This window comes from Thermobia domestica, chromosome 8 (genome assembly GCF_964235325.1).
Source record: "Thermobia domestica chromosome 8, izTheDome1.hap1.1, whole genome shotgun sequence".
Classification (NCBI taxonomy): domain Eukaryota; kingdom Metazoa; phylum Arthropoda; class Insecta; order Zygentoma; family Lepismatidae; genus Thermobia; species Thermobia domestica.
Window position 1 is genome coordinate 226,263,682 of NC_137461.1, and position 25,575 is coordinate 226,289,256.

Consider the following 25,575-nt stretch of genomic DNA (forward strand, 5'->3'; position numbering starts at 1 on the left):
AGAGACAACAACATTTTGAAAACTACCAATTCAAAATTTACGCTCAGAAATTTCCTACTGATTTTCTTCCAGGTATGCAAGTAATGGTCAAAAGATTGTATACAAAATCAAACGAAGATAGTATTCTTCGTAGTTTTTTTTGATGGACCCTGTACTATTATTTCTCGACTTGATGGTAATTCATACCTTCTTGACATCAATGGACAGCGCATGCCTATCGCTAAGAACAGAAATCAACTTTATTATGAAAATGATGTCAACCCACAATTTGTAACAAAATATCGCAATTACTTGTAACCAGCATATTTTTTCACACAAACGTATTTTGCTTCCTGTTCCCGACTTCGTATCTCACTGTTTCGCTCATACATTTTTTTCTAACCAGTGCATTTCTTTCATTCCATGATTGCCACTTTAACTATTTTAGTGAGAACTACCATTTCTCTTATAATTTATTTTAACATTAGTATTTTAATAATAATTAACTTTCTTGAACTAGGTTTCTCCCAAGTTTTTCTTACTGTGTATTGGTAACCCTGCTCAAATATTTCCTCATTGAATACTTTCATTTGCTCATTTCACTTTTCAACAACTCTCCGGTAATACACTCAATACAAGTGCATCACCTTTAGTGACGTTTTGTTCGTTTATATTCTCTGGCATGTCATTCCAAGTAAAGAAATAACTTCTCTTTCTTCTAGCTATCACTTTTACTCTCGTTTTCAAAAGTGTTTATTTCATTCATTAATCCTCGTAGCATAACAGTATTTTGTTTTCCGTCACAAACTAGTGTACCATTCTTCCATTTACGACAATATTCTTAGATTGTAAGATTTTTTTTTCTTTTTTGCTAATGATAGAGTTACGATACATCCCATTAAGTATACATATGCGTTCATATCATCCCCTTTTGTGCTTCCCGCACCTTGAACAAGCCATAATTCATACGTCTCTCCCACTTTGATTGAAGTATGTGTCTTCATGGACGTGGCTCACATGAGTGTCCAAACAACGGGGAAATGACGCACATGCAATAAGAAAGAAGGGTACACTTGTATCACTGATTGCACATGATTCTATTGCTGTGTTACAAAGGCCATATTGATTGTTAATATGCTGCCTAAAGTAGTCAGACGTCGTAGACAATGGACTTTTAAAGATAAACTGATAACTTTCCATTTTTCATTAATTTCATTCATGTTCGTAAATATTTTTCTTTTCTTTGTACGTAGGCTAAGTTTAGTTTGTAAGTGCATTTCATTTGTTTATTGAAAGCTAGACCAGACATTCATTTTTTTTTTTAAAAAAAAGGGCATATCAGGTGTCTACTAGAGTACAAGAGTCAAACTTTTACATTTATCAAATACTCAGTTACCGCGAATTTCAGAATATTGTGTACGGATTTAAGCTTCTCTGAAAAACCAATACGCAAACCAGCGACGTATCCTGCTGCGATAGGCATCATACAGGTGACAAACCAATTTTTCCATGGCTGCATTAAGACACGGAACACAAGCTAAAAATTAACTTCCTAAGTAAAATTTAGTTACAGAAAGTAGCTCGTGACCTGAAAGCCAAGAACAGCAAGCAGTATTTAAACTTCGGGTTTTGAGGTCACAGGGGTCGTTCTCGAATGGTAGGCAAAAGTGCTGCACATTCGCCGACGAATTCTTGATTAACAGTCTGCCTCGATTTCGAAAAAGAGAGGTCCTGAGTTCAAGCCAGTTCTATCCAGCTCCATAAGCCACACAAATAGGTTTGCTGTGTGCTACCACTGATGCCATCCTTGGACGTCCAAAGTTCGATCCCGACTCCGTAGCCACACAAAGACGTTTGTTATGGGCTTGCAATCCGATCGCTGCTCTAGGCTTGGAAGAGGACGAAGTGATGCGTCTAGTGATCTATAGTGCCCATAATTAGTGCGTGATTAGCATGGGGTATGAATATAAGACCAGAAGCTGACTTCCAAGACGAGGCCGAAACATGTAAGTAGCCAGTAATGGAATTCAATGCATAAATGATAGATTCACTTTTAAGGCAGTTCTAAGCGACATAGCCCAAGGCTCATCTTATGCCTGGCGTATTATTTCAAGTCACCTTGCTGATAGAATGATTTGCTTTATAGGTAAGAAAGAATCTAAATTGTTTAATTAAACTCTATTAAACTAACTTTTATGACACACAGAGTTTGACCCTGGTTTAGTAGATAAGCAGTAGTGACCAACAGATTCCCTTTTGTTGTATGTATAGCTTATATGAATAAACAATCATCATCATTATATGTTTCCTCTCTTATTTCAATTTGCAATTCTTAGCTAAGTTTAACGAAAGCTTGTAAGAACTAGTAACATTATATTAGCTAGCGTTCAGCAAGTAGTTTGTAAAATAATTACGTCCTTATTTATGATGGAGTTGCAGGGTCTTATCTCCCAGCCTCGTTAGGAAGAAGAAGCACATACGGTTTATTGCATTGCAGATAGCATACCCTACAGGGTAATCGAGTCATAGGTCACACACAATCACTGTACTACCACACCGACACTAATAAGAATAGTAATATTCTGAGACAAGAACCATTATCTTGTTTTATTATGATAGAGACTATTTACAAATGTTGGTTCGGAAAAGGGCAAAAAATAACTATGAGGGATACTAGTACAATTCGAAGCACTTAATTAATCTGTAGTATCCACTTTTCATGTTATTGTTCTTAAAAAGAAACACTATATATTTTGTTAAATATGATTTGGTAGAGTAAACGTTGGTGTATTGGTACTGTCATAGACTTGCAAATGAAAAATCTTGGTTCGAATCCCCATCAGGTACTAGCTTTTTTAATATAAAATATTCGCTACCAACGTTGGTTGGAATAGTTACAAGACGACAATCAGAATAAACATTGGATGCAGTCTTCATCATACAGAGTAGTGATAAGTAGTTTTCATATTTATACTCGTCTCCCTTTCTCTTTCTCTGTATCCATCTTTCTTGACGTTTCCTTATCATGTCTTGCATCTTTCTCTTCTCTCTCTCTCGCTTTCACTCACGAACACGTACTTTATGTAAAGGAAATAAGTAGTCTCTTTTTTTCCATGGGTTACAGAGTCTCAACCAAATCACCGTGTCACTGTGATGACCCGTTTCACCTCTAGCGTGTTCACCTTATCATTGCGAATTATAACGTTATATCCGCAATAGGTGAAATCGAGAGTGGATGTTCGGAACAGACAAATGTTCAGAAATGACTATAAAATGGCCCCTTTTGAGTTATTTTAAGAGAGATTTTATTTACATTAATTTGACACAAAATTCGTTTCCATCCTATAATTCTTCAATTACTATTATCCGCATATGAAATACGAAATATACAAAATTTGCTACAAAAATTTACAAGATTCATTGAATTTTTCTTTCTCTTTCTTTCTATATTTCTCTCTCTTCTTTTTTTCAGTTGCATTAGTAGTCTGGAGTGGAAGGTATGACCCTCGCTACCTACTAGGTTTATTATAATGTATTTCAGATCAGCACGTTTAATGAACACTACCGAATTTGCAACCGAACCACGCTGAAAGACAGGATGTATGTTAAACCTTTGGCATGTTACTAGATGCTTCTCGGAATTTTCAGTTTCACCGGAAATCGAGTACTTAATTTGGTCTCCAAGTTTGGTATTCATTTTGAAAATGATTTCATGAATTTTTCAAGCATCCTCTACGTATCTATTCGAATAGTTCTAACAAAAATTTAGAAAACGTTATTTCTATATTAGTGATGGATTTCTGGAATCGGAACTTTATAATGTTAGGTTCTTTTCTTACTACGTTTAAATCCAATATTTTTATCTGTGCTCCCTTTTCTTTTTCTTCTTCTATCTCCTTTTCCCTCTCTGCCTCACTTCCATAACTCTAACAGATATCTATTGTTTTCAATTTTTCATTGAGATTTTTTTAATTTCCCTCTATATCAACTTATAAATCTCGTTTTGTCTCATTTTTATTCTTTCACTTTATTGACCTTAATACATTTATAGTTTGAAATTAGAATTGTGCTCATGTTGTTGCTGATTTTAATATGGGAGAAAGAGAAGGAGGAGAGAGAGAGGTCTCTCTACCAGACACGATTGTGGGACAAGAAAGTATATATTGGATGGCCTAGCTGCAAGGTATTAGCTGTCGATTTTTTATGCGGAGTGTATAAGTTCAGTAATTCACCATGAATATAATCAATCAGAAGAGTTTTTGTAACGAAGAAATAACAACATGAACTGTGAAATCTCTTTGCACAAACTGTCGATATTTGAGAGTCGACAGCTTTACACTTTCCGGTACCGATTACCTCGAAAACCCGGTAGCCAGAATTAACCCGGGATATGGGACTTATATATTAAAAAATGACAATCTCAGAAAAATGAAGATGTCTTTTAGTGTGAGAGAAAAAAGGAATTAAATGCCTCATATCTAGTTCTATCATTCTTGTAGTTCTGAGTCTGTCAAAATTATTGACAGAAATAAGGACAATGAATTATGATTGTTTTGTAGAACATTCCACTTTATTATCGCAAGAATTTCATCTTCCGATTTGCTTAGTTGTGAAAAATTATAGAGTATCTTGCTATACTACGTAAAATATGTGTACAGTCGCTGATTTTTGATGACAATTAGAAACAGAGGTAAAAGATAAATTACAGTAATAGTTTTATATTAAGGGGGAAGTATAACTACTTTTATTTTAACAATTTTTTGGCTTAAGATGTTTGTTCGTGTTCACCCCTTTCCCCGTCAACCTTGGGTACGGAATGCAAGAACATTTAAATTTTTATTATTGATCCAGTATATTTCAAGCATTATTTCTCCGATCTAGGACTGTGCGATATGTCGATATTGATATCGTCGATATCGACATTGACGTATCCAATTTCGATATAGCAAATATATCAACACAATATATTCATATCCTAAATTTTTTATATCGGTCTTGTGGGGACGAAGTATAGGGGCCTCTAAGCATTGCGATGGATGACACAACAAAACTTAATTTTTACAATAATGTCCTCCAATGACAATTTGTTTATTACCACAAATAGCAATGTAAATAAATCCACTTGGAAATTTGCAATATTATATACTGTAATTTCTTAGGGGCCAAAACGTTTTATCTTCCCAAAAAAAGGACTTTTCAAAAACCAAATGCTTCGAACTTTGACCTAGAATTTATCATAAGAATGTTTTTTGTTCCTCTCTCTCGGAGATTTCCATCCCATTTGGCCTTTGAGACCGCTCATTGACAAAAACTGCACACACGACTGCTATATGCAGACATACTCTTAGGCAGAATTATAGATTGGAAAAGGAAACGATTTTTCAATAATAATAATAATAATAATAATAATTATTATTATTATTATTATTATTATTATTGTAACAATTTGGTTTACAAGCAGGGTCCCATGTCTTTATCTTTCATGGGAGTCCCACAAGTCTACTATGCTAATGGTGAACCTTAGTCTATGTTTGCCTCTCTTTCCGTTTCCTGTGGATGTTTGTTGTTGTGCTGTTAGGCGTTTATATTAAACTTTTACATTATGAAACCTATTTTCTTTTTTACGATTTTGTTTTAAAGAAAGAAGCTGCTTTCTCTGATATCTATTTCTTACCATTCATCTTGTTTCAACTGCTTAAGTAAGATGATTTTGTAACTTTTTGTGTCATCCATTTCCCTCACAATAATAAAACTGTCTTTCTTAACAATTTATTTTATTCTCTTATTTACAGTTTGCCACACTGATATATTTGTAACAAAATTGAGGTTTGGTCCAACGCCTTTCGAACTCCCAACCAACCGAATGACCAAGCTTTTGGGGTTGCCTACTATTGCAGGAAAAGGAGAATAACAGGTGTTAATGTACTTTTGGAGTCATGTATACATTGTCTGAATAAAAGTATACTTGCTTAGCAAAGAAATGACTGATGTTGCGTCAAGGTTTGACCTTACACTTCTTTTATGCTTTTATATTTTATAAAAACAACCTAGTTGTATCGTTTTCTCTGAGAATATAGGTGTCAGTACTTAACAGTTATTTAGAATAATACCGGATCAACACTACAGTGGTAATTGAACGTAGTATCATAGTATTGGGCTCCTCCAAATAAAATTTTTTGGTGTGTGCCTTATCTAAACAAATATTACTTAACCTAACTGCTCTTATAAACGATTCTTCAGCAACTAACAACTCTGTAATTTCTAAATGATTTCCTATTTTTTCCAAGTTATAACCCCTACCTGTGATCTCTAAATGGAAGTTCTTGTACACTAAAACAGCACACAATGTCAATTAGTCTGCTCACATTTTTTTCTGTTCTTTGTGTTTCATTATTTAATGTCTTGTAGTCTAAAACTCATTGACAAAACCCGCATGTGATTTAGACGCTTCATGTGATTTAGACGTAATTTGCTTCGTGTTCGACACCTTTTTCCATTTAAACACACCAGGTCTACACCATGGCTCATTATCCCCAACCTGAAATACCAGTAACCAAGAAACTTTTCATTTCTATCAGTATACCTTTATTAGTCCAATAGTGTCATTCGTATTCGTTATAACAGAAATTTTGAAATTTACGAATCCATTGTGTTAGATCAAACTTGAGTGTGGTGTGGCCGGCCATGCGTAGCGTAGTCGCTTAACGCTCTCGCCTTCGGTGCGAGCGGTCCCGGTGGGGACACTTGGTCGGAAAAGCGTAAAAAGGAAGGCGGTTTACCAGGAAAATACCCTGAATGAGGTTTCCCTCATTCACAGCAGGCAAATGCCGGGCTGATACCTAACTTATAGGTTCTAGGCCGCTTCCATCCTTCCCCAATCCTTTCTTCCTTCCCTTTCCACGGATGTGATCGCCGAGGGACATCATCCCTCATATGGCGGGTTAAGCGGCCATGGATTCTTAAAGCTCAGAAATCTCAATCCTAAATCCTACTCAAGTGTGTTTTCTTTGTTTTCCGTTATAAAGTATTTTCTTCCCTTTTTTTAACGACGCAATTAAATTATTATCTAGTAAGTAAGTTGCAGAATCGAAATCAGGTTTATCAAAATCCGATTCCATCACCAAATGCAATTCCATTCAATGGTACTATTCAGCCGGTTCGCTAGAACCAGTTATTAAAGTATGTCGAGTTAGTCGAGAAGTTTGTTATATCCAAACATAACAGTAAATCTTACCAGTTATATCCAGGAACAGTAAATTTTAGAAATTCTTACAGCTATAGGGTTAAGCATATGATCTTTCAGAACAAACCATAGGCGTTTATTTCTTAATCTCAAATGCTGATATATCAAAAATGAGAACTGGGACCGCATGAGTGTAGTGGTGAGGATTATTTATATTTGAAACGCTTACATACAATTATCTACAACTGACAATTGATTGCTGGATTATGGTCTTTCCAACACTTTTTGACAACTATCAATGTTAGATAATTCGTTTCCAAGATATTCACACTCAGTGTTTCTTCCAGACATGTTTTTTTTTTGGGGGGCTGCACCCCCGGCATTCCGAGAATGCCCCCCGGAGGAGACCAAAATAATACATCTATAATATAATAATAAATTGAATAGTACAGTCCGCAGCAAAAACCTGCAACATGAGCATGTAAGTTTATTGTGAAACTACGCCTAACAGCGCAGGGAATTGACATAACGTCTAAGTGGCACGAATGACGCCAGGAAAAACCTCGGCGTCCTCCCCTGCATATTTATTTTGGAGCAAAAGACTTCGTCGTTTCACAATAAACTTAGATGCTCATGTTTCAGGTTTTTTGATGCGAACTGTACCAGCAGTGCCCCCCCGGAATACTAACTGTGTCCTCCCGGAACATTTTTTCTGAGAGAACGACTGTTCGCAGTGCTACCTAATTTCATGACAACACGCTTTATAGGATGCTGCGAAAGTCTCTACTTATCACTAGACTCCGGATTTTTGCATATTTGCATTTTTTTTTCTTGATGTGATACTGATATACTCTTTAAACAGAAATTAATTTCAGTTATTTTGGAATAAAACAACAGAGTTTTATAGTGTATATATTTGCATATTTCGGAAGTTCGTGCATGTTTATGTCGTTACTGCATATAAATACATATTTAAAGAACGACCGAATTGATAATTTTTAACGTCCAACAACTTTGCTCAAAATGGAATTTCAAGTTTCTAATATAAATAGATTCAAGACCTTGAAATGGTTCATTGTTGTCGGTTTAGAATATCTTCCAAAGTCGTGTGAAAGAAAAGTTTCACTAACCCAGAAAGGGGTAAGTGAATTATGCTTCCGGCAATGACTGTTACCTTTTTAGAAGAACTACAAATAACGGTGTCAAATTACCGACAACAAAATATCCACGTCACCCATCTCGGAAGTTAAAGTTGTTATCACTGTGTATGTGGATATGAAATTATGTGGTCCTGTGGTAGTATAATAATAACGAAAGAAAAATCTTCTAGAAGTCATCTTCTGAAACAGTGGTTTAGAACAATAAAGGTCCTTTTTTTAACCTTCTTATATTTTCATAGCAGTTTCAAGTCTGGCAAAGAGTTTATACAATTATGAAACAACTCAGGTATGGCTAATTTGCATACTCGACATGGTTCATCCGAAAGAAACCGTTGAAAATGTATTTCGGGAAGAAATGAACAACCCTTTTGAAAATGAGTTCTACAATTAAACCAGTTGAGAATGCTCCAAAAGCATTGCCAGAACAAACTTAAAAAGAATGGAGAGGGAAGGATAATTGTCATTGTCTCTAGACGTAAAAGTAAATCTTTGTATCCTCTCATTCTTCTCTTTCCCGCAAACATTAGCAAAATATCATCTCTCTATGAATTACAGTTCTCGAGATATGGTTGCTTGAATGTCTAGAAATTCGAACTGTTTTGGCCAATATCTGGAGAACGGTGGCCAGTTGGCCAGTAGATAGTTAATCAATAGCTACCGGTTACTTTTTGGTACCAAGATGTTAAGCAGGTAGTGTGCCGCTAGTGAGCAAAAAGATCATTTCTCATTATCTACTTTTATGAAAGTAGCCTATTTGCTGATTGAGGTGGCCTATTAGCCGACTTGAGAAATTTGTGGTCTAAATGCGCAACAAGGCTTGCCAATCTCTACAATATAACGGTGCACAGTAGATAGCCTCATTGCTTGGCAATCATGCGATTTAAGGTTTACCGCTAGTCGGCCATACTGGATTAGGTTTTCCTGGTTAAATCTCCTTTCAGGGTAGACGTATCATATCATTTCCAGCAGAGTATATACTTCTTCCCTAAATAGTTCCACCTTACTAGTTCATCACCTTTTATTCTTCTCAGGCTAGTGACTACGCCTTTTTCTACTCATTTGACATAGTTCTTTTCAGCTTAAGTCGTTAGACCATAATACTTAAACTCATTTCAGGGGTACACATTTTATAAAGGTAACCAAGAAAGTTATGTCGCTTTTACAACCCCACCTTCTAAAATTGTTATGTCACCTAAGACGTACCTGGAAGATCAAGAATGATCCCCATAAACATCGACGATCTTCTGCCAACTTTCTGGAAGACCAAGGATTCCATCGTGGCGGGCCGTGAAGCGAAGAAGATATCAAGTACATTTTGCACCTCTACTAGGAATTTGAAATGGCTTCCTCTAAGGTCATTGTTCAATGCAAGACGTAGAATGGTGTCCCGGGTCACCCTAGCCACGTGGGGCTTAGCGTTGTTCTGTAACAGGAGGACCCCTATGTGATTTAGAAGTACTGGCTCCAGAGCTTTGAGTTTTTCTTGAACACGGTTCAACTACTGCCAGCACACAGTTACATTGATTCTCTGACCAGCTTGTAACAGGTCCCGATGCACGATGCCGCGAGCAGTCCACCAAACACACAGGAGGACATTCTTTTGGTGCAGTGCTGGTTTCGGCTGTTTTAGAACAGGTCCATGGGATGCTAACCAATGATGACGGCGCCATGGAGCTTCGTACAGGAAACACTTCTCATCATATGTCAACACCCTGTCCAGAAATGTCTCCTTTCTCGGACGAGACAGCAAAGAAACATATGGGTCTGCTCGTGTTACCTTCTGGCCCGGAGTCAATTCATTTGATTTGATTTGATTTGAGTTTAACGTCCCTTTCAGCAGCGAGGCTACATGAGTCGGAACCTACTGATTAATGGGAAATCCGAACCAGATGGGCTTCCACCAGGAGTCAAACCCAGGTCTCCCATGCCAAAGGCTCGTACGTTAACCGCTTAACTACGAAGAAGCTCGGGAGTCAATTTATGTGGGACACACCTACCCAACTTAGAGTGCTTCCCAAGTTGATGAAGGTGCTGCCGAATGGTTTCTCCACTCACACTGAATTGTAGTTTCAGTTCCTCATATGTCTGGAAACTGTTCGCCTCAATTGCTGACTGACGATCTTCATTTTGTACATATGTTGGTCTTCTGGCATGTGGTTCGTCTTCGAGTGTTTCGTCACCGTCCTTAAATTTGCTAAACCACCGCTGCACTGTCCGCGTAGTCACGACACCCTCACCAAAGGCCTGGTATATCTTCCGCCCCTCTGCATTGGCGTTTGACCCCAGTTTGTACTTGTACAATATACACGCACTTATGACGTTCTGTGGAGGTCCCATGTTCACTCTGTCCTTAAGCAAGTTCACGGTGTAAGTGAATTACCAGAACGAAGTAGTATGTTGGATATACCCACAACAACAACTGAACTTGGCATTATCTCTGCATTCAACTCACGGTATGAGAGCCAATTGAACACAGATCTCCACACAAATGGACAGAACTTTCTTGGTTACCTTTATAGTAAGGTGTCGTGGAAGTCCGTCAATACAGTTTTGTTAATATATTCATCTTTTAATATTCTCAAAGTTATAAGACACTAATATTCTGGATTAAGATTTCTAAATGACGATAATTTATATTAGTAAATACTTGTTTGCTTATTAATAATATGAATTAAAGATGCACTGATTTTTTTAATTGAGATACGAAATTAGCAGTGATGCTTAGATAATTAGAAAATTGAAGTGCACTGCAACCTGCTACAATCACTCTCAAAAATATACATAATTCAAAGTGCATTTCACACCATGATGTTTATTTTAAACGTGTGAGTATATAAAATACTGTATTCAGCAATTTTGCTGTATTTTTTTACAATAACATATTTATCAATGTACTATTTAAATTATGTAGAGCTTGTTACTTTTATAGAACACACACATTTAGATTTCTAATACAGTACTTTAATTCATTTTTCGTTAAATAGATAAAGAACTCAACTATAGATGCTCACTGGTAAAGCGTTCATCTGTGGTGCATAGGGTCCCTGGTTTGATCCCGGTTTTCATTAAGTTGTTTTTGTGGTATCAAACAGCGTGTGCATCAAAATTTCAAGGAGTTCTCTTGTTCTCGCTCGTCTTCATTCCACAATTTCGTTCATTATCATCATCACCGTCTCCCTTAATCTAGATGCAAAACATGAGAAATTAACTAGAGAAAACATCGTGTTCGTGCGTTCTCTTGGGTTCTCCCTTTCCTCCCATGTAAAACTCAAAAATTTCATTTAATTTCATTTCAAAAACAGAAGACTTACGAAATTGCCGTGGAAATATTTTATTTACAATCAGGAAAGATTCACTCCTTCATTATTGACATGTGTAAAAATAGAACAATATTACGTATGTAATTGTAGAATACTTTTATTTATTTGAAGACCGGGGAAATGAGATAATTTCAATGTCTAGTTCTCGATTGATTTTAAATTCACGTAGTAGGGATGATTGTGAAGCCTCAAAAAATATGCACCATATTGAGTCAATTTTATTATTATTATTATTATTATTATTATTATTATTATTATTATTATTATTATTATTATTACGAAAGTTATAGTGTAGTTTATCCTGCAAAATTGTTTTAAATGTTTACAACATGGGGTTGCTTTGGGTTTCACTCCTTTAGCAGGAATTCACCTTATACTAGGGGTAAAGCCATCGATTTATTCCTGACTGATCCCAAGCACTAAAGACTGTGAAAAATCCTAAAAGAAAATAGTAACTAAAGAACTTTTATCAAATTCGATTGACATTTACTTGATATCTTGGATTTTTTTTAAAAAAAAATCGTCGGATGGAATGTAATCAATCTCTTTATATTTACCTTTTTGGTTAATTCTACGTAATTCACTGCACCTACTATAATTTATTGTACCGTTGTACTATTTTTAGGCGTATAAATTACGAATCCTCAAATAAGCCACTTTCAAGCAGGTATATATATATATATATATATATATATATATATATATATATATATATATATATATATATATAGAGAGAGAGAGAGAGAGAGAGAGAGAGAGAGAGATAGATAGATAGATAGATAGATAGATAGATAGATAGGTGTATTTTAATTTCACATACTGAGCTGTTTGAACCCGAACAAACCAAATGCATTCAAGAAGTTGCGGACACTTGTGGACCTGAAAACATTGTGGTGTTTATCAATACTCATTTCAGTTCAATTTCAAAGATCACAACGAGGCTAGAAGAGCGATGATTAATACTTTGTATAGCATTTGAGCTGTTTAATTCAACAATGAAACAGACTCCGCCAAGACCAACTGGACAAGCATTGCTTCGAAAAGCACAGTCAATAGACGCTAAAAATCCTGCCATAAAATTCATGCGACATGTAAATAAAGTGTTCCGGGAACAAGACGCACGAATTTCAGATTATCGGCAAGTGGCATTGCTGCTTTGAAATACTGTCCCTTAATGACCAGTGACATGGAAGGAACATTTCCGATGTACAGAAATGTTTTAACTAATTAAAAAAAGCAATCTTTTGTTATTTTTTTTAAGAAAATAATGAAAACTACATAGTAGTGTATTGTAGCAGGAATGCATCATAGTTATATGTAGTTCAAGTAATACAACTTTTGTCTCTAAAGATAATACAATTTCTGATTTAACTTTAGCCTTTGATTGGTGCATATTTGCATATGTTCGTGATTTTTAGCTCATATTTGCATGGATATTTTAGTGCATATTTGCATGGATATTTTAGTGCATATCGATCCGAAGTCTACTCTTATTACTTATGGTATCCAGTGAAAAAAATTGCTTTTTGTCTTCCTTGTATAGTATGCTTCCTAAGAGAGTTATATGAAAGTTATATCTATTTATCTACGTATACATGTACTAATTGTATATATATGTATGATTGGCAACTCTACCCTGTTGTGAATTTCCTGAGAGGGAGAAATGGAAGTGAGGTAACGGCTAGTTTCTCTCTCTCTCTCTCTCTCTCTCTCTCTCTCTCTATATATATATATATATATATATATATATATATATATATATATATATATATATATATATAGAGAGAGAGAGAGAGAGAGAGAGAGAGAGAGAGAGAGAGAAAGAGAAACTAGTCGTTATCTCACTTCCATTTCTCCCTCTCAGGAAATTCACAACAGGATAGAGTTGCCAATCATCTGAGCTTTTCGCAAGGGAAGCCTGATACTTAACAACATATGTAATAGAATTGTCCTTCAAGAATACGTTAAAACAATTGAATCAGTCATTTGAGAAACACCTCATGTCCATTTTTGGCCAAAATTGAGTTAGACATATTAAATTGTTGGTGAAGGCTAGACAAAACCAATACGCATAAAACAACTCATCTCCACTTAGTAACCATTGTGATGGCGCATTAGAAAATATCCATTCCTTTGAGAAACATCTCATCTCCTGGAAATGTGTTGTTTCTCAAATGACTTACAAAATAATGTAGCTGGTAGCAACACTGTTTTTTTTATTCAATTTTAATCCAAACAGCTAGCTGTTGTGCTGTAGTGTTTATTATTGTTGTTTATAGGTTAAAATGAGTTCTAGTGAAAGTGAAAGTAATAATTCCACACGATTAAAACGTAGAAAAGGGAAGCAAGTTCAGTATAAGTGTGAAAGAATAAAGAAGTCCCGTGTTATGAATGAAGAGTATACAAACTGGAAAGAAAATGTAGTGAAATCAAAAGAATATGGATTCGCTTGCAGGTAACTTAGAATATTTACCATAGGCATAGATCATCTTACATCCTATAACCTAGAACATTAACCTAGGAAAATTTATCTGTATAGCCTAAGATTGTAATATTTTGTAGGTTTTAAGTTATTTTGAACTAGTCCTAGTGAGGTTTGGTTATTTTAGGTGCAGATGGAAATGTATACCGGAAAAGGTTACAGAGGACCAAGAAAATTAAACTTACACCAAGTTTATTGATTTTAACACAAAAAATGAATAGGATGCATACCTCCAATCATTAATTGAGTGTAAGCCAATTGCAAGGAAAAGGCGAAAATTGGATGATAACGAAATAACTAGTAAACCAAAGTCTCACTCCTTTGTGTATTCTGTATCTGCGTCTACTGGAAAAGTACAGGTATGTAAACGTGCATTTCTTTCGGTCCATGGAGTATCCACTCAACGTGTCAAAAGCATGTGTAAACTACTCTCTCAAGGCAAATCACCAAAGGACTTAAGAGTGAAAAATGCCCAGGGAACGCTACACCAGGTCATATCATAAAGGCTATTGACGACCACATAGCCTCTATTCCCCAGAAAGAAGCCCGTTACACCAGCAGGTCTTACACATACTAGAACACTAAACTTAATGTTAGAGTTATGTGGCAACTTTTCAAAGAAAAACATCCAGACTTGAATGTTGATTACAAGTTTTATTTGAAAATCTTTCATGAGCATTTTGACTTAACTTTCGGGAGGCATCAGATTGATTCTTGTTGTAAGTGTGAGGAACTGTCTGTCAAAATAAAAAGTCCATCTTTAAATGATGTAGCTAAAAGAGTTTATGTTGCAGAACTCCTTGTGCATAAAAAGAGATCACAGTTTTCAAAGCCATTGAAAATATTAGACAAAAGTGTTTAACGGATGAAAAAGTAGGTGGGATCTGCATGGACTTTATACAAAACCTTCAACTTCCTCAAATACCAGTTCAAGAAATATTTTACTTACGGCAGTTGACAGTGAATGTTTTTAATATTCATGATGTTGCAACCAATAAAGCCAATTTTTATGTATATCATGAGGGCTTAGCTAAGAAAGAGCCAAATGAAAGTTGTTCATTTTTAGGTGATTATATGAATGAAGTTCTTGATGCTGATGTTAGGGATCTTCATGTGTCCTCGATGGTGCACCTGGACAAAACAAAAACACCGTGGTTGTGCGGGTTTTTTCTTGCCATAATAGAAACTGGCCGATTCGACAGTATTCATCACTATTTTCCTATTCGAGGTCATTTGTACCTTCCGTGTGACCGCGACTTAAGTGTAATCAAATTAAAGCAAACAATCAAAAATTAAAACAACTGACAGGATTTACACTAGAAAACAGTATGCTGAACTTATGTTGCACTCTGCTGCTATTCAGGACAAGTTCCTGGTGGAAATAGTAGAAAGTGAAAAAGTGAATTATTTAAAATCATGGTGTGGTCAATTTTATAGAAAAAATGTAATATCTACGGAGACTCAAGCAAGGAACATCCCAAGGGAAAACAAAATAAAATTCAACATTTCAACATTTATGGAGATTCATTACTCTAATAAACATGTAGGCCAAGTTAAAGTAAAAAACTTTATTGGTGGACTCAATGAACAAACTTTTGACTTTAAAAAACCGGGAACTGGTTTACCAGAGCTTCCAAAAATCAGTGTCTACCTGCAAAAATGTGTACCTATTAACATCAACATAATCAATGACCTCAAGAAAGTCGAAGCCTATATACCTGTAGACATTGTTGGTGAATTTTATTCAAAAATTTATGACTGGCCAACTATCGATATGGATGACATTGAACTGTTTTAAGAAACAATATTTGGAAAATGTGAATAAAATACTGATTTTTATTAATAATTTGAATTGTTTTACCTTTTATTTCATACTTGATAACATATTGTTTAGTCAGTCATTTGAGAAACAACACATCTCCAACAACGTTTATATTTTTTTTAAATATCAAAATAAAATTAATAAAATTTTATTTTGGTACAATTAACTTACCAAACCCTGTAGAAACATATATAAAAATTTAAAAACATGATGTTAAATTATGGACCAGCTGTTTTTTTTTTTTTTTTTTGATTTCCCGAAAATTTACTTTTGGGGGGGGGATATGAGGTGTTTCTCAAGTGACCGATTCAATTTAACATTTTATAGAAGGATCTCGAAAAGCGATTTATTAAAAACAAAAAAAACTAACGGTCTATTTCTGCCCCTTACAAACCTAATTTAAAATAAATTAAACTGAAAACCTTGTAATAAACAGAGAGCCTTAACGTCTTTTGAAGGGTTCTTCACAGCGAGCGATTAGCCTTTGAATTTGCCCGCGGCTGACATTCCTGCGCTTTTATAGGTTGATTCCGGAACAAGGATCCGACACAGGGATAATGTTCAAGGTTCCGCTAGACGCACTGTATGATCTTTCTACTTACATAGAAGTAGGTTCTGGGAAAGTAGCTAGTTTCATCGTGTATATATCGGTATATGGCATATGTCTTGTTACTCTTTTCTCAGAGGTTCGTTCTTTATAAAAACTGTTTTTCTTTCCTTCGTAGAATTTCTACGTCGTTTTTTTTTTTTTTTTTTTTATTGATATTGAGGTGGCGGCATTTTTCTAATGGCTTAGAGTAGTAAAGATATTAAATATGGTTCTACCTTCAAGAAGTGTATTATATCCATTACTAACATATTCTAAACCCATTTTATAATCGGGAAGCATTTTCTAAGTTTTAAGTTTTAAAATTATTGAACTGCTCTCTCCCTTCTTCATTAATAATAATAATAATAATAATAATAATAATAATAATAATAATAATAATAATAATAATAATAATAGTAGTAGTAGTAGTAGTAGTAGTAGTAATAATAATAAATACCTAAAATAAAACTTACTAGGTATCCCATAAGAGTTTTCGCTCTCACTTCTCAAATTAATTCATGTTATATTCCAGTTATTACTCATGTTTAATTCATGAAATATGAGCAAAATAATAATTTATGGGGTTTCATGCTAAATGCTAAAAAAAATCATGCTAAGAAAACCCCTTTTGGGTATATTCATGAGCAAAATCATTTTATGAAATACAAGTAAAATTCAATAAGTTGTTCTTGGTAAAAATATACCGTGAAAAAACTCACCGCCAAGAGAAAACTATCACTTATAAAATTTTAAATGAGTAATCTCTTACACCACATAAATAAAATACTTTCTGAAAAATGAAAACTATTGTCCCTCCCTCTTTCCAAAGGCTAAACTACTTCTTGTGGATCTTTTCATGCGAAATACGAACAATATCGCCTGAGTCCTTTTGTTTTTCTGCTTCAGAAAATCGTCTGGCTAAAATCTACCTCCTAGACTGAACTATCTCGTCTGGAATTTCACTGGATATATAATCTTTACTATGCTTGCGAATGTCCTTCGTATTACTGGAGGCAATAGTTTGCGTTCCTGGTTCTGCATCTTTCTATGTCGAATTTCTCTCAGGTCGAAATCTCGTTCCAAAATTTGAACATATCATATGAGCATGCCATATTTCATGTATCTAACCTTAAGGAACTCCAAGATGTAGATATCTCATTGTGATAATTGCAACTGCGCATTTCACCTCTTCCACACCGAATTTCCAACGATTTTTTCCCCTTCTACGTCAAATATCATTTAAAAAAAATACCCGTGTTCGATATTTTAAAAGAAAGCCCAAATACAAATAATACGTAAGAGATTATTGAATGTGGATAAATTGTTATAATTCAAATTCCTACTCCTCTCTTCCTGTACACTTATGTCCAAAATTATTGTTACATGTCTATAAATATGTTGTTGTAGGAATATAATTTGATAACGAATTCGCCCGGTATTTCTTACAATGTTAGTATGTGTATAATTGGCAAAGACATGTATGTGGGAAATTTAAAGTCAAAAGAGCAGTAAATAAGAGCAATAAAACAAAAATAAAACTTTCTTGTCAATTTAGCAACATTTTGTTTTACTCATTCTAATTTTCGTATTTATAATTCTTTTCCTATGAAATTTGCACACAAATATACATTTCCGAATTATACACATAGTATCAGTATTAAAAGTACCCTGCAAAATGATTATCAAATTATGTTTTACAAGAAGACAGTTATAGATATGCGACAATCATTTTGGACATGAATGTACATCAAACTTCCAAAAATTCTTCCTTAGTACTATCCCCATTTCGTAAACGTCGCTAACATCTAGTGACCCACTTGCCGGTAAATGTCGATCGTAGCTATAACGACGCGTCGAAGGACTGCCGCTAGTGTGCCACTGGCGGAAGGGTTTCGTCGAGCTGAAAGAGATATCTCTATACTTGAGCCGAAAGAGAGTCTGAGTATTGAAGTTACCACCGCGTAGCAGCGAGGACTTCATTTTGGTCCGCGCTTCTTCGATTCGTCGCGAAGAATCACCAATGGACCAACACGAACTATCGCCAGTCATGTGCATACGGTTATTGTTATATATTATCTTTCCTGACGAATTGTTTCTAAAGCGAGCTACGGGGGTCAAGAATAACCCCTGCCTCTACATGATGAAGTGAAAAATCTTCAGATGAGTGCGTATAATTGTATGAATTTAGATGACAACTGTAGCCGATCATTTGAAAGTGAATATGGAGAACCATGAAATAAAGTAATTAGACGCGCATCATTTTGTCATAAAATTACATGGCGAACGGATTTTATTTAATCTCAAATGGTTATCGTCGAATATACACGATTACAGGAGCAGTCTGATTAGCTAAATTAGAAATACCTCAACGATTTATGCCTTTACAAGCGACATTTTCAAAATCGCCTCCGTAGCCAAGTGGGAAGAACACGCGTTCAGTAATCCAAAGGTTGGTGGTTCGCGCGTACTTGGAGCACGTATTTCTTACTTTTTTTAAAATGCTTTTTTTAGACTCTCCTTAATGTAATAAATTACTCATATAGGCGATTTAACATATTTTGGGGGACTAATTTTGTTGTTCATTGGCGTTTCGTCGCGTCTCAGCCGCTGGTGGTATAATTTTCAAAACGGAAGTGGGCCACCGCGGATCGTCACTGCGGGGCCGCCAAGTTTTGGCGAGATATCTCTAATTGCCCATTGGTGGTCCTCCGACGCCTACGGCATGGGGAATCTTACGTCTACTTTCCAAAATTTAAGTTTCAATTAGTCCAAATTCGAAACATGAAACTGGAGAATCCTATAAAAAGCTTAACTTCAAAATTTGTAAGAATACGATGGACGGTATGATTTTAGGCGTCTGTACGTATTTTTGGGATAAACTAACACACGAACAGAGGGGCTGACGTCAAAAGTACTTATTTTTGGCATGTATGTCACATGAATCATGTCCAACTGTTGACATCTTGGACAGGGTTATTTTTTCCACTATCACCGTACCTTCTCCTTTTTAATCTCATTACTCGAAAGTAAAAGCCAAAAGAACGGAACTTACCTTCATTCAACACTATTCTGAAATAATAAACTTGTTTCTCAGCTTGAGTAAGTGAGCTTTAGACTCTAATCTTATGAAACTATGCGTTATGTAATATCAAAAAAAATAATAATACCTTCTTAGAACAATTTTAAAATAAATTGGCTGAGTTAGTGTGTAGTAACGGAACAAAAAAATCCAAACATTATTTTCTTTGTTACTTTACCACAAAAATATAGTGTGCCTTATAATTGTCTCTATCTTTATCACACGTATTTTTTGAGCAAATAATTTGCATAAGCTCCTATTAAAACCATGAAGGACACTCTTAGTATATAGCATTTCCTTGTATGTTTATTTTAGACTAGTCTTAATGGAAATGAGTGAAAAAGTGTGAGTAAATGCTATCCCTTGCGTAATTTCCTGTGAAGGAACATATATTATAATAAACCGTATATATTCTGAGGGAATATACATATATAATATACGTAGCCCGTCAACCAAACCACAGATCATAAGATATTCGCTATAGTAATGTGCAGACAGGTACACAGACATGTTTGTATGTCTGAAGATGTCAGTTCTCAACACATTTCATTCAAGGCATTTCCAAATGGTATTATTTTTAGTGCACAGAAACTTTCCGGAGGCTCAGGGTTTTCGTATGCATTGGCCTAATGAAAAATATAGTTTTTGTGTGATCTTTTAAATTTGACTTATTAGGATACAACTGTGAAAGTTCCTTCTTTTTCTATTATTATTATTATTATTATTATTATTATTATTATTATTATTATTATTATTATTATTAGTAGTAGTAGTAGTAGTAGTAGTAGTAGTATTGAAAGGGTATGACAGAGATGGCGTGGATCAATAAAATTTGACCCACCACCCACCGTGACCCACTCTAACCCACGACCCAACGTCGCGCATCACCTACCATGACCCACTCTGATGCACCACCCACCAAAACCCACCGTTATCGACTGTGACTTATGATCCACGCTGTCCTCTCCATTGACTAAAGACTTTACACTTCTACTAAAACATGGTTGTGAAATTATCACTAATCGGAGTTTGAATTTCTACTGTCAATCACTCAAGCACCGCTCTCTTACAATACAACTGGATCTGACCTCCACGATATAAAATGGCACAGTGTTTGTCATGGGCTATATTATGATGAATTTCAATTTAATTATCATATATAATTATTTCCTTGTTGAATTACAGATACTTTTCAGTGTAAAATAGGATGGAATTTGAAAGTCTCAAATCAAGATAAAGTAGGCCTAAAAAGAAAAAAATTCGTAAAATGCAAAGGCTGTGAGTAGTAGAAAAATGTATGTTCTGCACCGCTGACCATCTACCCACTTTCTCAGTCTCGCCTGAAGCAGACAACGAGTTTCCCAGTGCCGCCTGACACACTATGCCGGGGGACACAGGGGGGATATGGGAAATCGAGCACCTGGAACCGTTCACCTACGGTCTTTTACGACCTACATTTTAGGGGTGTATTCATTCCCTTTTATGAGAACTTTTTAGGGGGTGTACTCGTTCCCTTTTATGAGCATTTTTTAGGGATGGACTCGTTCTCTTTTATGATCACTTTTTCAACCCCTATTTGACCATAGCAGAGACTACGAACACATAGCAGCGATGTATTCATACCCTTTTATGAGCATTTTTAGGGGTGGACTCGTTCTCTTTTATAAGCACTTTTAAACCCCTATTTGAACATAGCAGAAATTACACTGAGACTATGAACACACAGCTGAGCAGATAATACATAAGACTCGTTCTCTTTTATGATCACTTTTTCAACCTCTATTTTACCATAGCAGAGACTACGAACACATAGCAGAGCAGAAGACTACGTAACATAGCAGGGATGTACTCGAACATCCTGAACCGTCCACCCACGGTCTTTTACGACCTCCATTTTAGGGGTGTACTCGAACACCCTCGTTTCCACCCCTATTTGAACATAGCAGATAATACATAAGACTAGCAGAGATGTATTCATTCTCTTTTATGAGCATATTTTCCAACCCTTATTTTATCATAGCATTTGGCCTATTTTTCCACCCCTATTTGACATAGTCCATTTTAGGGGTGTACTCGTCATATTTTATGAGCATATTTTCCAACCCCTATTCGAACTTAGCAGAGAATACATAAAACTACTCCAACCCGCTATGACTTATTTTCCAATCCCTATTTTAACATAGCAGAAATTACATAAGAATACGGAACATAGCAGGGGTTGGGACGATACGAGAAATCGAGCGCCTTGAACCGTTCACTTACGGTCTTTTACGACCTCCATTTTAGGGGTGTATTCATTCCCTTTTATGAGCACTTTTTAGGGGGTGTACTCGTTCCCTTTTATGAGCATTTTTTAGGGATGGGCTCGTTCTCTTTTATGATCACTTTTTCAACCCCTATTTGACCATAGCAGAGACTACGAACACATAGCAGAGAAGATAATACGAAACATAGCAGGAATGTATTCATTCCCTTTTATGAACATTATTAGTGGTTGGCTCGTTCTCTTTTATGAGCAATTTTTCAACCCCTATTTGACCATAGCAGAGAATAATACATAAGACTACGTAACATAGCAGGGGTGTAATTATTCCCTTTTATCAGCATTTTTTCAACCCCTATTTTAGCAGACAATGAATACATATATAACATAGCAAAGGGGGTGTATTCGTTCCAACCCCTGTTTTAACATAGCAGAAATTATATAACACTTCGTTCTCTTTTACGGCCCTATTTTTCCACCACTATTTGAACATAGTCCATTTTAGGGATGTGCATCGTTTCCAACCCCTATTCGAACACAGCAAAAACTAGAGAATAATGAGGATGTACTTGTTCCCTTTTTAACCCCTCTAGCAGAGTCACATAGCAAAGGGGGAGTACTCGTTCCAACCCCTACTAACGTAGCAAAAAAGGCTTTTGACCGGCAATGGCGGAGTTTAAAATAAATAACAACACCATTTAACAAGTCTGGTTAATCTCACTGAAAACCGTATACCCCTAGCTATACCAGTGAGCGAACAATTGTCGATTATTTGAAATTTTGGCAAAAAATGGTCCACCCCAGTCGTGGCAATGTTAAATTTGGCGACGTCGAAATCCAGAAGTTCCGAAGCTACTAGCGCTGTTGGTAATTATAAATCAGCCCAACAGATGGCAGTAAATGGTTGATAGTTTTGCTAATAGATGGCATTGCCGGCAGATAGGAGAAAAGAATGATTGATTAATAATTTTGCTAAATATCTTTTTATTCAGAGATTTTTTGTCTTTCCAATTATAGCGCAATCGGTAAAGGCAGCAATCTAAAGAACAGAGATTCGGTTGATAATGTAGATTCGAATCCTGTTTGGAGCCGTAATAATTTATAACTTTGGCCGGGTTATAAAGGATTACATCTCCATAGATTGTTGAATAAAAAAAACTCTATCTCTCAATTGGGAGATGAAGAGCTCCAAAGCCGTGCCATGGCAGGGGGTTTCAGTGCCATAGTTGCAACCTGGCCCCAGGCAATCATCTCCCAGTTATGAGAGATAGCGTTTCTCCGAGAGGAGTTTTGCAAAGATTAACAATAGTTAATTATTATTATAAGTTATTAGGAAAAAAGACATTTTATCATAGTATAGTTAGAAAAATAAGGGATAGAGAGAGCGGCTTTGATTCATTAGAAGTGCTATAAACATTGCTTTCAATATATCGTTGTAAAACAGTGAACGTTAAGAATAATAGCTTATTAGAAAAAACACTACTTGGCGTTCTATAGTTGGAAGCCCCAATTAATATAAAAACAGCAAACATTACTTGGTGAAAAGAAAAGAGTGAGCGTTAAGAATAATACGTTATTTAAAAAAACACTATTTGGTATTCTATAGTTGGAAGAGTTAACATTAACGATAAAATATGGATTCAAAGCAACAATGTGGTATGTGTAACAATTGGATTACAAAGAAACATTATGGCAGACATATGAAACCTATTCGTTCATTATCATCATCAAGTAATATTGTGAAAAGACAAAAAAAAAAAAAAAACTAATCAGGGGGTAAAGACTGCATTCGAGCGTACCCTTAGAAGTTATATTTTACCAGATGGAAATACTGAATACTATTTATGTGACACACCAACGTTTTTAAAGTGTATTAAGCCGCAATGTGAATCAATTATAAAAGAAGCTTTGAGTGTTGATCATTTAGTTAAAGTCAATTGCAGTTTAACAAGATTTATACAATCTTCATCACCAGATGTTATAACAAATTTTCCTGTTGTATCCGGATATCAAGTAACCCAACCGGTTGATGATATCAGCAAAAAACTGGGTGAAATATTCCAGGACTTATGTCACTTTCAAGAGGAAAGATGTATTCAGAAATCACGCTGGAGTCTATGTTCTGAGCCGGAACATAAATTAAAAATTGGTGTTGATAAATATATTCCATTGAGATCATCAAGTTATATAGATTTGCCAGATTGGATTAAAGCTAAAAAATGCGTACTTAATATAAAAAATAATGATAATCATTGTTTTGTATGGTGTGTATTGGCAGCGTTACATCCAATTTCACGACAAAATCATCCTGATCGTGTGTCTTGCTATGTTTAATATCAAAATGAACTCAAAGGTATATTTGAAGGTATAGAGTTTCCTATTGCATTAAAAGATATTGATAAGTTTGAGAAACAATATTATGAGCATACTCAAAAGACTATTTCGGTAAACGTATATGGATGTGACAATAATATTTATCCATTACGTGTAAGTGATGTTAGCGAACAATGTTATTTACATGTTGATCTGTTATACTTGACTCACGAAGATGGTCGGAAACATTATTGTTTAATTCGAGATTTTTCACGTTTAGTTCATAGTCAACTAACGCGTCATGATCGTAAACCATATATCTTTCGACGATGTTTTCAATTCTTCAATACACAAATTAAATTAGATAATCATTTGGAGCTATGTACAAAGCATAAAGTATCACGAATCGAAATGCCTAATTTTGGTGAAATACTTAAATTTAATAAACTTGTGACCACTTTAAAATTTTATGCAATAATTATATCAGATTTTGAAAGCATTTTGAAACCAATTAGCGGTTCTGATAATAATCCTGATATATCGTATAGCATTCCTATTCAGCATCATGAGCCTTGCAGTTTTGCGTACAAAGTGTGCTCGAGTGATAATACAGCAACGAAAACTGTACTTTACAGACGAAATAAAGACAATGATCGATCTGCATCCGATGAATTTTTGTTTCGCATAGAAAATGAATTATATAATATTATTCAACGGATTCAGAATAAAAACAAATGAATGTATTGACATTTGAAGAAGAGGAAATGTATAAGAAAACCACTGAATGTCCTCTATGTTGTAAAGAATTTACATATGAAAATTACAAAGTTAAACACTGCAGCCACCTGACAGGTAAATATATTAGTCCTTTATGTAATAATTGCAACTTACAAGTAAAACGGCAACATAATTTCGTGCCTATATTCTTTCAAAATTTATCAGGATATGACAGTCATTTATTTGTAAAAAAAATTAGGGTGTATGCCTGGAAAGATCAATGTAATACTACAAACTGAAGAACGATATATATCATTTTCAAAATATTTCACTTTTAGCAATCAAACTGTAGAGCTTCGCTTTTTAGATATGTATCGATTTCTGCCGTATAGTCTGGAGGCTGTGTCATCAAAATTGGTAGCAGATCAAATGAAATTTACTACATCTTTCATTGGGGTTGATAAAATTGATTTAATCACTCGTAAGGGGGTATTTCCTTAGGAATATATTACATCACTTAATAAATTTGAAGAAGAGGAATTACCCTCGAAGGAAGCGTTTCATAATACTTTAACTGGTGTAATAAGTAATGAAGATTATTCGTACGCTCTCGCAGTATGGTATAGATTTGATTGCAAAGCACTGGGTGATTATCATGACCACTATTT

General features: G+C 35.2%; 1 protein-coding gene across 1 annotated transcript in view; it reads left to right on the forward strand.

Annotated features, from left to right (window-relative positions):
- The window catches only part of LOC145692482 (uncharacterized), a 617,057-nt gene extending 602,956 nt beyond the window's left edge, over nucleotides 1–14,101 (forward strand). The window contains exon 4 of the mRNA XM_081767789.1: nucleotides 13,922–14,101. Within this exon, the coding sequence (XP_081623915.1) occupies nucleotides 13,922–14,101 (180 nt within the window). The remainder of the gene's footprint in view (nucleotides 1–13,921) is intronic.
- Nucleotides 14,102–25,575: the final 11,474 nt, after the last annotated feature.